Source organism: Onthophagus taurus, chromosome 8 (assembly GCF_036711975.1).
Source record: "Onthophagus taurus isolate NC chromosome 8, IU_Otau_3.0, whole genome shotgun sequence".
Classification (NCBI taxonomy): Eukaryota; Metazoa; Arthropoda; class Insecta; order Coleoptera; family Scarabaeidae; genus Onthophagus; species Onthophagus taurus.
The window spans coordinates 2,928,498-2,939,089 of NC_091973.1; the positions used below are offsets into that span (position 1 = coordinate 2,928,498).

The window sequence follows — 10,592 nt, forward strand, 5'->3', positions numbered from 1 at the left end:
GCTTGAAATTTATGCATAAAATAATCTAAAATAATCGGCCGCCCCAAGTATCATGAACAACAGAATAGTTCTACCCTGCTTGAAATTTATAGAACCTATAATATCGGCCGATTTCGAAGACGTCGGCCGCCCTAAGTATTGTTCATGATACTTGAGGCGGCCGACGTCTTCGAAGTCGGCCGAGATTACCTCTAATATCACGAATATACCTTGGGGCGGCCGACGTCTTCGAAGTCGGCCGAGATTATTTCATCCATAAATTTCAAGCAGGTTAAGAGAAAACATCTCGGCTGACTTCGAAGATGTCGGCCGCGCCAAGTATTATGAACAATACAAGAAGTTTACCCTGCTTGAAATTTATGGAGAAAATAATCTCGACTGACTTCGAAGATGTCCCAACCCAACCCAACATAACCCAACCCAACCCAAGTATTTTTGAGATGATCAAGACGTCTTCGAAGTCGGCCGAGATTATTTCTCCATAAATTTTAAGCAAGTTCAGAGAAATAATCTCGGCTGCTTTGTATCACTTTGCTCAAAAGCAAAGTGATACAAAGTGCCACTCAATGATCAACTTAGAGGTAAATTCCTCGTCCTTGAAAGTTCCTACTGTAGATGTGAACCTTAAGAGGTGATTGGCACGACATTCTATTAATAGTCGTGATGGCAGAAATTTCTACAATCTCAGACAAGCAAAGATCTCAGAGCCGTGTACGTCCAGATTACTCAACATTCTTAGTACATGAATTTTATACTAAAAAAAAATTATTTCTTAGATAAATTTCAAGTAAGTTAAGAGAAATAATCTCGGCCGACTTCGAAGACGTCGGCCGCCCCAAGTATCATGAACAACACAATAATTCTATCCTGCTTGAAATTTATGGAACATATAATCTCGGCCAACTTCGAAGACGTCGGCCGCCCTAAGTATTGTTCATAATACTTGAGGCGGCCGACGTCTTCGAAGTCGGCCGAGATTACTTCCTATATGACGAAGAATACTTGGGGCGGCCGACATCTTCGAAGTCGGCCGAGATTATTTCATCCATAAATTTCAAGCAGGTTAAGAGAAAACATCTCGGCTGACTTCGAAGATGTCGGCCGCGCCAAATATTATGAACAATACAAGAAGTTTACCCTGCTTGAAATTTATGGAGAAAATAATCTCGACTGACTTCGAAGATGTCCCAACCCAACCCAACATAACCCAACCCAACCCAAGTATTTTTGAGATGATCAAGACGTCTTCGAAGTCGGCCGAGATTATTTCTCCATAAATTTTAAGCAAGTTCAGAGAAATAATCTCGGCTGCTTTGTATCACTTTGCTCAAAAGCAAAGTGATACAAAGTGCCACTCAATGATCAACTTAGAGGTAAATTCCTCGTCCTTGAAAGTTCCTACTGTAGATGTGAACCTTAAGAGGTGATTGGCACGACATTCTATTAATAGTCGTGATGGCAGAAATTTCTACAATCTCAGACAAGCAAAGATCTCAGAGCCGTGTACGTCCAGATTACTCAACATTCTTAGTACATGAATTTTATACTAAAAAAAAATTATTTCTTAGATAAATTTCAAGTAAGTTAAGAGAAATAATCTCGGCCGACTTCGAAGACGTCGGCCGCCCCAAGTATCATGAACAACACAATAATTCTATCCTGCTTGAAATTTATGGAACATATAATCTCGGCCAACTTCGAAGACGTCGGCCGCCCTAAGTATTGTTCATAATACTTGAGGCGGCCGACGTCTTCGAAGTCGGCCGAGATTACTTCCTATATGACGAAGAATACTTGGGGCGGCCGACATCTTCGAAGTCGGCCGAGATTATTTCATCCATAAATTTCAAGCAGGTTAAGAGAAAACATCTCGGCTGACTTCGAAGATGTCGGCCGCGCCAAATATTATGAACAATACAAGAAGTTTACCCTGCTTGAAATTTATGGAGAAAATAATCTCGACTGACTTCGAAGATGTCCCAACCCAACCCAACATAACCCAACCCAACCCAAGTATTTTTGAGATGATCAAGACGTCTTCGAAGTCGGCCGAGATTATTTCTCCATAAATTTTAAGCAAGTTCAGAGAAATAATCTCGGCTGCTTTGTATCACTTTGCTCAAAAGCAAAGTGATACAAAGTGCCACTCAATGATCAACTTAGAGGTAAATTCCTCGTCCTTGAAAGTTCCTACTGTAGATGTGAACCTTAAGAGGTGATTGGCACGACATTCTATTAATAGTCGTGATGACAGAAATTTCTACAATCTCAGACAAGCAAAGATCTCAGAGCCGTGTACGTCCAGATTACTCAACATTCTTAGTACATGAATTTTATACTAAAAAAAAATTATTTCTTAGATAAATTTCAAGTAAGTTAAGAGAAATAATCTCGGCCGACTTCGAAGACGTCGGCCGCCCCAAGTATCATGAACAACACAATAGTTCTATCCTGCTTGAAATTTATGGAACATATAATCTCGGCCAACTTCGAAGACGTCGGCCGCCCTAAGTATTGTTCATGATACTTGAGGCGGCCGACGTCTTCGAAGTCGGCCGAGATTACTTCCTATATGACGAAGAATACTTGGGGCGGCCGACATCTTCGAAGTCGGCCGAGATTATTTCATCCATAAATTTCAAGCAGGTTAAGAGAAAACATCTCAGCTGACTTCGAAGATGTCGGCCGCGCCAAATATTATGAACAATACAAGAAGTTTACCCTGCTTGCAATTTATGGAGAAAATAATCTCGTCTGACTTTGAAGATGTCCCAACCCAACCCAACCCAAGTATCATGAAAAATACTTACTACCCTTAACTTGCTTGAAATTATGGAAGAAATAATCTCGGCCGACGTCTTCGAAGTCGGCCGACCAAAGTATTATTCATGATACCTTAGTCGGCCGAGATTATTTCTCCATAAATTTCAAGCAAGTTCAGAGAAATAATCTCGGCTGCTTTGTATCATTTTGCTCAAAAGCAAAGTGATACAAAGTGACACTCAATGATCAACTTAGAGGTAAATTCCTCGTCCTTGAACGTTCCTACTGTAGATGTGAACATTAAGAGGTGATTAGCACGACATTCTATTAATAGTCGCGATGGCAGAAATTTCTACAATCTCAGACAAGCAAAGATCTCAGAGCCGTGTACATCCAGATTACTCAACATTCTTATTTTATACTAAAAAAAGACAAAATTCTGGTTATCATTTCATCTAATTTGACAAAAAGTATTGGGTTGACTAATATATATTGGGTAAGACTTGGGTTGGGTTTGGATTAAGTTTGGGTTCGTGTTGGATTGGAGTTCAGCCAACAAATTGCTCCATCTGAAGATGAAGACGATCGTGATGTGAACAACCATGAGAAATGATAGTAGAGAAATGGTAGAATCTATTTTCAAAGAGGTAGCGTGCAGTATGATGGAATCATTAGATACCAGAGTCAAGAAAGAAATGTAACAAGCTGAAAAGAAAGATTTTTTAGCCAAACAACGCCAAATATACAAGAGCAAGATGTGAAATTAAGATTCTAATATGTCATTTAAAACGATCAAAATTACCTTAATTTTAATTGTGGAGCAAGATTTTGTCACATCTCCAATAATAATCAAGATTTCTGCTTAACATTACTATTTAATAAAATAGAAAAAATACGTTAAATACACTTTATTTCATAAAATAACATAGGCACTGATAAAAGAGAGAATAAGAAAAAGATTCACAAACAAACAATTTGATAATATAGCTTCTTTTGAATAGATATAGATAATTTCTTTCATTTTCTCTATCTAAAAGGAATGTAAGTGGCTAAATTGAACAGCTCAAAGCGACTGAAAGGAAGTCCTCGAATCCTAAGGTAATCATGCCTTTCCTTTCATTATCTCGCTGTCTAAATGCTTCTGTAAACCTTTGAATTTGAACGCACGCCACAATAAATTGGTCAACTGACATTTGCTTGTGTGCTTCTAAATCACTTTTATGAATGAGAAATTGAATGAAATTTGGTGAGAATCGAAATCCCATTTGTTGAAATGCTACAAAAAAAAACAAAAATTAAACATTCCTTATATTAATGTTTTAATGAATCACCATTTGCTAATTCATGTTCTTCAATATGCCCCGAATTATCTCTATCATAAGTTCTAAATACAGTTAACCATTGATTAATATAGCTGTACAACTGTTGAAATTCATTAATATCAATGGTACCGCTTTTATCATGGTCAAACATTCCAATCATTAATTGGCAAGCCATATCAGAGAAATTTTTTCCTTGTGCATTCACTAAAGCAGATTGCAATTCGTGTGAGTTAATCTTTCCAGAACGATCCCTATCGACGGTATGGAACCATTGTTGGATATCTGGGGATACCCCGCCTGGAGGCCCCATAGGGGGAGCTCCACCTCCATAACCACCCTGAAAACCTCCATAACCACCTCCATAACCACCCTGTTGTTGATACTGTCCGTGTGGATTCTAAATCAAATCCCATTAAAATAAAGAAATTTACTCAAAGAAGCAACAAGAAACTTACCGGATACATTTTCAATCAATATATAACAGATAAACGAGTAATATGCGATTTGTTATCTATACAGATAAAAGGATTAGGTGGAGTCGAGTTATGTGTCAGATCTAAGTATCACCATAAATATTTGTTAACAACAAAATAACAGCAAGTTTACGTATTTTAACTGTCAAATCATCTAAATGGCAGGAAAATGTTTTTGAGCATGCGCTTTAAATTCCTGCTGGTATCTCAAATCAAGGAAATGTTTTAGGTTGGTATAAGCCGATTCTGCAGGAAACTGTAAATAAATTGACAGGTGACAATTGACAGTTCTTATATTTAGCACTATTTGTTATACTCTAAATGTTTTATTGCTTAAATGATGACGGAATTTCACTTATTTACTTCTGACGTCAAATAAATGACACATTTGCACGAATATCGCCGAACACGAATACGAGTATGTGTCAAACACAGAATCTTGAGAATGATAAAATTTTTATAATATAGCGAAATTATGCTGTGTAGATAATAATTATCTTTAATCTATTTCCCTGGAGAACAATATGTGTTTTCGATGTGATAAATATTGCTTTTAATTAATTGTATTCCTATAAATTAATTTATTTAAGTAAGTATCAATAATCACTCAAGTATTTTGTGTTGTTTGATACTTTTCCATTACTTTTTAGCTAAAAAGTAAGAAATATGGAAGAGAAAAACAACGCAGATGTTAATTGGTCAAGATTTGGATTGGGAACAGATAAGTCATCAAGATTACGAGGAAATACCACTGGTTTTGTAGACTTGGGAAATGAATATGATTACGGAGCAGGTGGCCACCAAGCATCAGGAGCAAATGAATTGTTCGCCGAAGAACAAGGTGATGTTCCATGGTGGAAATCAAACTTTTTTATATCACAACCGGTTCTTTTTGGAACATGGGATGGCGTATTCACTTCTTGCTTAATAAACGTTTTTGGTGTAATCGTATTTTTACGATCCGGTTGGATTGTTGGACAAGCTGGAGTCTTTTGTGCTATATTAATTGTCTTTGCAACAGGTAAAAACGAAATTACTGCTATATTTCTATCCCAACATTTCATATTTTCAGTCTTCATTGCTTTAATATCGGTCTTATCAGCCGTGGGAATTTGCGAACGTTGCCGAATAGAAAGTGGTGGTGTTTATTTTTTGCTTGCGCATGTTTTGGGATCTAGATTCGGTGGCTCTATAGGACTCATATATTGTTTTGGACAGGTAAATGCCGAATTTAGTAAAATTTTAAATTTACTTTTTTTATTTTAGGCTGTTGGTTGCGCATTGAATGTTCTCGGGTTTGGCGAAACAATGGCGGAGTTGATTGGAGCTGGAGATTTTATTTGGGCTAAAAGAGGTATTGCTGGAGCTGCAGTACTTCTTGTTAGCATGATTAATATTGCTGGAGTCAAATGGGTTATTAAATTACAATTTATTTTGCTAATTATTTTATTATTAGCTGGTTTGGATTTTCTTGTGGGAAGTTTTGTTAATACTGATATTGGTATGTTGGATACAGTAAAACCTTGATATAATGGACAACTTGGGTTATTGCTCTTATTGCGTATTCATAAATAAACTTGGGGTATTCCCAGAGTGGTCTACATGATGTATAAATCAAGTCTTAGAGTTGTTCCCCAGATGCAGCAGTCCTCTTAGTTTCTACCATCCTTGATAATAATAATAATAATTCACTTTATTGCCCAACAAAGATCACTTACAAGAAATCAGAAGAAATAGCACATGCTATAAAACAAATATAACTCATATAAACACTCCTACACTATTATTGTTAGTTAGTTTACACATCCTCTGCACCAGGGAGTTGGCTAAAATCTTGAATCTGCAATTCCTCAGATAAAACTCATTGGTACTACGTGATGTAGTAAAAATTTGGTCATCTCTTCTCACGCCCAGTGTAGAAACGAATATTTGAGCAATTTCCTCTGAATTCTTTCCACCACACATATTGTGGTGGCCAAATTACAGAGTCAAGTCCCATTTTGGACAATACAAAGGTCAGAAACATCAGTGTGTGCAACACACTGAGAAGTAAGAGGCTTGTAAAACTTTAGCTGATAACGGTTACATCATTCCACCAAGACTGAACACTGACAACATCACAGTCCGAAAAATAGGTCTGGATAGTTTCAGATCATCCGCATAAGCTAGTACACTAGATGAGAATTTATCTAGAAGGTCATAACAAATAGTAGAGGGCCTAGATTTGAGCCCTAAAGAACACCAGACCTAGTCATAAACTCCATACTTATAGGTAAGAGGTAAATAGTTTCATAAATTTAGGAGATAATCCAAAAGCGTCATGATGAATCCACCTGATCGCCCCTATCCAAAGATTCTGTCCGAAATAGAGTGTATTACAATTATTCAAAGAGCTTAAAGTGCAAATTAAAAGTATTAGTCCGTTATATCGAGGTTGTAATTATTTTTTTAATAATAAATTAATACTTTTATCTTTATAGCAAATGGTTTTGAAGGCTGGTTAAGTGGAAATTTAGGTTTAAATCTTTGGCCAGCTTATCAAGATGGTTACAGTTGGTTCACCGTTTTCGGTGTATTTTTCCCAACTATAACCGGGATTTTATCTGGTATTAATATGAGTGGGGATTTAAGAGCGCCATCCGTTAATATTCCGAACGGAACTTTAGCGGCAATCAGTACGGGAACGTTTTTTTATTTGATTTTTGTTATGGTTTTGGGGGCAACCTGCACCAGGCATGCTTTATTAACTGATTTTAATATAGCCGCAACGGTTTCTGCTGTACAAGTGTTATTATTAGCTGGTTTGTATGTTTCATCGATGTCGAGTTGTTTGGGAGCTATGTATGGCACACCTAGGGTTTTACAAAGTATTTCATTGGAAAATGTCATTCCCGGAATTGGAGTTTTAGGACGTGGAGTAAGTTGGAATTTAAATTTTGTTGTGATAAAATTGTGTTATTTTTTTTTTTAATTTAGAGAGGTCCAAATAAAGTGCCCTTATACGCTTTAGCCGTCGTAGCAACAATAACATTAACATTTATCTTAATCGGCGATATTAATACATTAGCACCAGTCGTAACATTGCCGTTCCTCTTGACGTATGCGTGCGTCGATTATGCGTATTTCGCGTTGGCACAAACTTTTGATCTTCAGCATCAACGCGAACAAAGATTTTGTAAGCAAAAGTCTCAATTGACATTGAACAATCATATCGATAGCAACGATTTGGACGCTTTATTTCCGGAACGTACGCGTCATAGAACGTTACGCGCAGATTCCAGTTCCGGTTCTATAAGCAGCCCTGAAGATCGTTCCGAAACAACACCGATTGTGCCTAAACCACATATTCATTCAAAAACGAAAAATTGGTACTCAAGTTTATGCAACAGATGGTTATCATTGATTGGGGCCGTTATGAAATTGGTCGTTATGTTCTTGGTTCATTGGGCGTACGCTTTAGCCTGTATCACCGTTGTGTTCTTGGTTTGGTTATACATTGGTACGGCAAATCCCGCTGTTAAACCTGGGTTGGCAGCTGAATTTCGATTTTTCCGCTGGTTCAAAACCGTTATGTACAGATGTTTTGGGTAAGATTTTTGTTTTTAAAGCCGCAAAATCCAACAATTTCTTTTTATTTCCAGAAAACGTGTACATGAATATGAACAAATTGTGGTAACACCAGTAAACCCAGTTGTCGATATTGCACCTGCACAATTAAACGAGGATAACGAGGACTTTGCTTCGCGAAGACGTTACCATCAATCCGCCACTGTTCAAGGGCAGCTTGTACAGATTGAAGATTAACAATATGTTTAAGATGAAAGAAAAAGTATTTAAGAGTGAAAGTCATTAAGAAAAAAAATTAAAAAAAAACATTTTGCAATATTTTAATACTTAATATTTAATAAAAATAACGCGTGTAATAATAACGTTTATTATATTGCTGTAATTAATAAAGAAAAGTGCAAACTATCTTTTCTTTACTATTAATTTACTGGGAATTTTAATAATTTTTTTTTCAATAAAAAAAAAGTAATATATTGCTTAAAAAATCTTATATTTATTTACATTAAGTAAAATGAAAGCACAGCATGATAAAAAAGAAATTGGTAAAATTTCCAAACGGATCCCTTTGTTTATTCGCTTTTCTCCATAGCCTTTTTAAAGACGGCGTTTCTAAAGAGCATGCTTAAATAAGGATCCCCTAAAGAAGTGGCATGACTGCTAGCAACGCCCCCTCGTCCGGTGCTGAAACTGTTCGCGATGGCTGTTGAAGATCCTGGGGTATATTCGCTGGCGTCCCTTCCAAGTCCTTTACTAGATCCACCTTGTATCATGATTGGGAAGAAAGAACTGTAAACGCCGCCGGATTTCGAGTTGGGTTGGTTCTTGAAAGGCCATGAAGGTTCTTCGTCTTCTTCTTTTGGGGAGTCGTTCTTTTTTAAGTCCGGTGTGTTTGGGGTGTCTTCGAATTGTTCGTTTTCTGATTTGGTTTCGGTGTTTTGAAGTGATTGTGTGTCTGCTGAAAATGTGTTGGTTGAGATGGCATCGGATCCGAAGGCGGACATGAAATCTTCTGGTTTGTAGGTGTATCTTGGGTTGAAGTTGCTGAACATGAGCGTGTGTTGGCTGTACGGGGCGGTGTTGCTCCAATCTGGTAAGTTGAGATGAAGAAGTCGGCGAGAATAGAAATGAGGTGAATAGGGTGTCTTACCTCTCGGGAACTGGTGGGTGTATTGAAAGCTGCAAATGGCGATGAAGACGAAGAGAAGCTTATCCATTTTGATGTCTGGTCTTAGACTGTTGATCATTACGATGATGGTCAATGTTTATATAATGCGAAGGAGTATCCCCACCTCGAAGCAACCCTATCGCTCACACCCATCTCGAAAGAATGTCTCACCTAGGGAATTCAAGTCGCGTCGTCCCGATCATGCAAAATAAGGTAGCTAGACTGATTTTCAAGTTGGATAGACGATGTGATTCGTTTTCATTAAGTTCTGTCTCGTCTTGTATGATCGTCACGTGGTCGCATACTGTCTCGTATGGCACTAGTATACTAGGAATTACCTAGTTTTGCATAATTTCTGCATTACGCGGCCACTAAAGTACACATGCAGACGCCGCGGCAGTCGTCGTCGTCCGTAAACCCCGTAACTCTTCGTCGGCTCTTTGGCCCGATCGCCGCCGAGAGCTGAATCGCTAATTTCGCGCATGATTTACAATGAAGGAAGTCGTACGGCACGGACCCATTTAGGCCTGGACTCGCATCTTAATCATGGTTAAGGTCGCCTTTTGGTTGATCATTTATATGCAAGCCGACAAACTTTATACCAAATTTTTATTAAAATGTAAAGATTTTAAAATGATATATTTAGTATTTTGAAATTAAACGAAAATGTATCAAAATATTTTTATTGGAATACAGGATAATTTGAAGGCTATAAGGAAACTTTTACCAAAATCTGACCTTACGGTCATTACGTAATGAAATATGTATGAGTGGCGTGAGTCGCCTGCGAACCATCGACTTAAACAAACAATTAGTCACTTCGCAAACGTTTATTATCACAGATTACATCTGATTCTTGATTTGGGTTTTTTGTTCTTGAAACGACTCACTCCTTTCCGTCGCCGACGCTCGTTCTGCCTTGTCTGATGTTCTTTCTTCTCACAGTCAACGAGGAGGCGACGACAATTTCATCGAAAGGTTGCCCATAACTCTCTAAACCAAGAACGAAATCGGTCAAAATTTGTATTAAAATAACCTGCCTAAATCGGAATACTCACGGGATAATCCTTTAGGGCCATCGCTGCCGTTGATTGGCAACGAAAAGCAGGTGCACAACGCAATGCAAAGGAAACAAAACAGATGGAAACAGTACCGCATGTTTCTACACACTGCTGCAGTCTACAAACGAAAGCGGACCCCGGCCTTTACTTTTCTTCACTCTCATAAAACGTCACCAGGAATGGGATAGTACGACACCGACCTCCGCGAAATATCGACCGGTTTTCTCTCATTTCTCTTTTA

General features: G+C 37.8%; 3 protein-coding genes across 3 annotated transcripts; 1 reads left to right on the top strand and 2 right to left on the bottom strand.

Moving 5' to 3' along the window:
- Positions 1-3,656: 3,656 nt before the first annotated feature.
- LOC111425589 (penta-EF-hand domain containing protein peflin) lies at positions 3,657-4,738 on the bottom strand. The gene is made up of 3 exons (XM_023059714.2): positions 4,541-4,738; positions 4,095-4,482; positions 3,657-4,039 (listed from the first exon to the last, which is right to left on the bottom strand). The coding sequence occupies exons 1-3, from the start codon at positions 4,547-4,549 to the stop codon at positions 3,813-3,815; spliced, it is 624 nt and encodes a 207-aa protein (XP_022915482.1). The 5' UTR covers positions 4,550-4,738; the 3' UTR covers positions 3,657-3,812.
- An 88-nt stretch (positions 4,739-4,826) lies between these two features.
- Positions 4,827-8,530, top strand: LOC111425588 (solute carrier family 12 member 8). Its single transcript, XM_023059713.2, has 7 exons — positions 4,827-5,147; positions 5,209-5,579; positions 5,631-5,776; positions 5,825-6,059; positions 7,039-7,475; positions 7,535-8,145; positions 8,200-8,530. The coding sequence occupies exons 2-7, from the start codon at positions 5,225-5,227 to the stop codon at positions 8,360-8,362; spliced, it is 1,947 nt and encodes a 648-aa protein (XP_022915481.1). The 5' UTR covers positions 4,827-5,147; positions 5,209-5,224; the 3' UTR covers positions 8,363-8,530.
- A 66-nt stretch (positions 8,531-8,596) lies between these two features.
- Positions 8,597-10,181, bottom strand: LOC111425590 (uncharacterized). The gene is made up of 2 exons (XM_023059716.2): positions 9,273-10,181; positions 8,597-9,212 (listed from the first exon to the last, which is right to left on the bottom strand). The coding sequence occupies exons 1-2, from the start codon at positions 9,367-9,369 to the stop codon at positions 8,695-8,697; spliced, it is 615 nt and encodes a 204-aa protein (XP_022915484.2). The 5' UTR covers positions 9,370-10,181; the 3' UTR covers positions 8,597-8,694.
- Positions 10,182-10,592: the final 411 nt, after the last annotated feature.

Bases quoted from the DNA above. Each gene is read 5' to 3' on its own strand.
- LOC111425590 (XM_023059716.2), bottom strand. From the start codon at position 9,369: ATGATCAACAGTCTAAGACCAGACATCAAAATGGATAAGCTTCTCTTC. The intron at 9,213-9,272 runs GTAAGACACCCT...TCAACTTACCAG, and splicing joins CACCCACCAGTTCCCGAGAG to ATTGGAGCAACACCGCCCCG.
- LOC111425589 (XM_023059714.2), bottom strand. The intron at 4,040-4,094 runs GTGATTCATTAA...TTTTTTTTGTAG, and splicing joins AGAACATGAATTAGCAAATG to CATTTCAACAAATGGGATTT.
- LOC111425588 (XM_023059713.2), top strand. From the start codon at position 5,225: ATGGAAGAGAAAAACAACGCAGATGTTAATTGGTCAAGATTTGGATTG. The intron at 6,060-7,038 runs GTATGTTGGATA...TTATCTTTATAG, and splicing joins TTTTGTTAATACTGATATTG to CAAATGGTTTTGAAGGCTGG. The intron at 7,476-7,534 runs GTAAGTTGGAAT...TTTTTAATTTAG, and splicing joins TTGGAGTTTTAGGACGTGGA to AGAGGTCCAAATAAAGTGCC.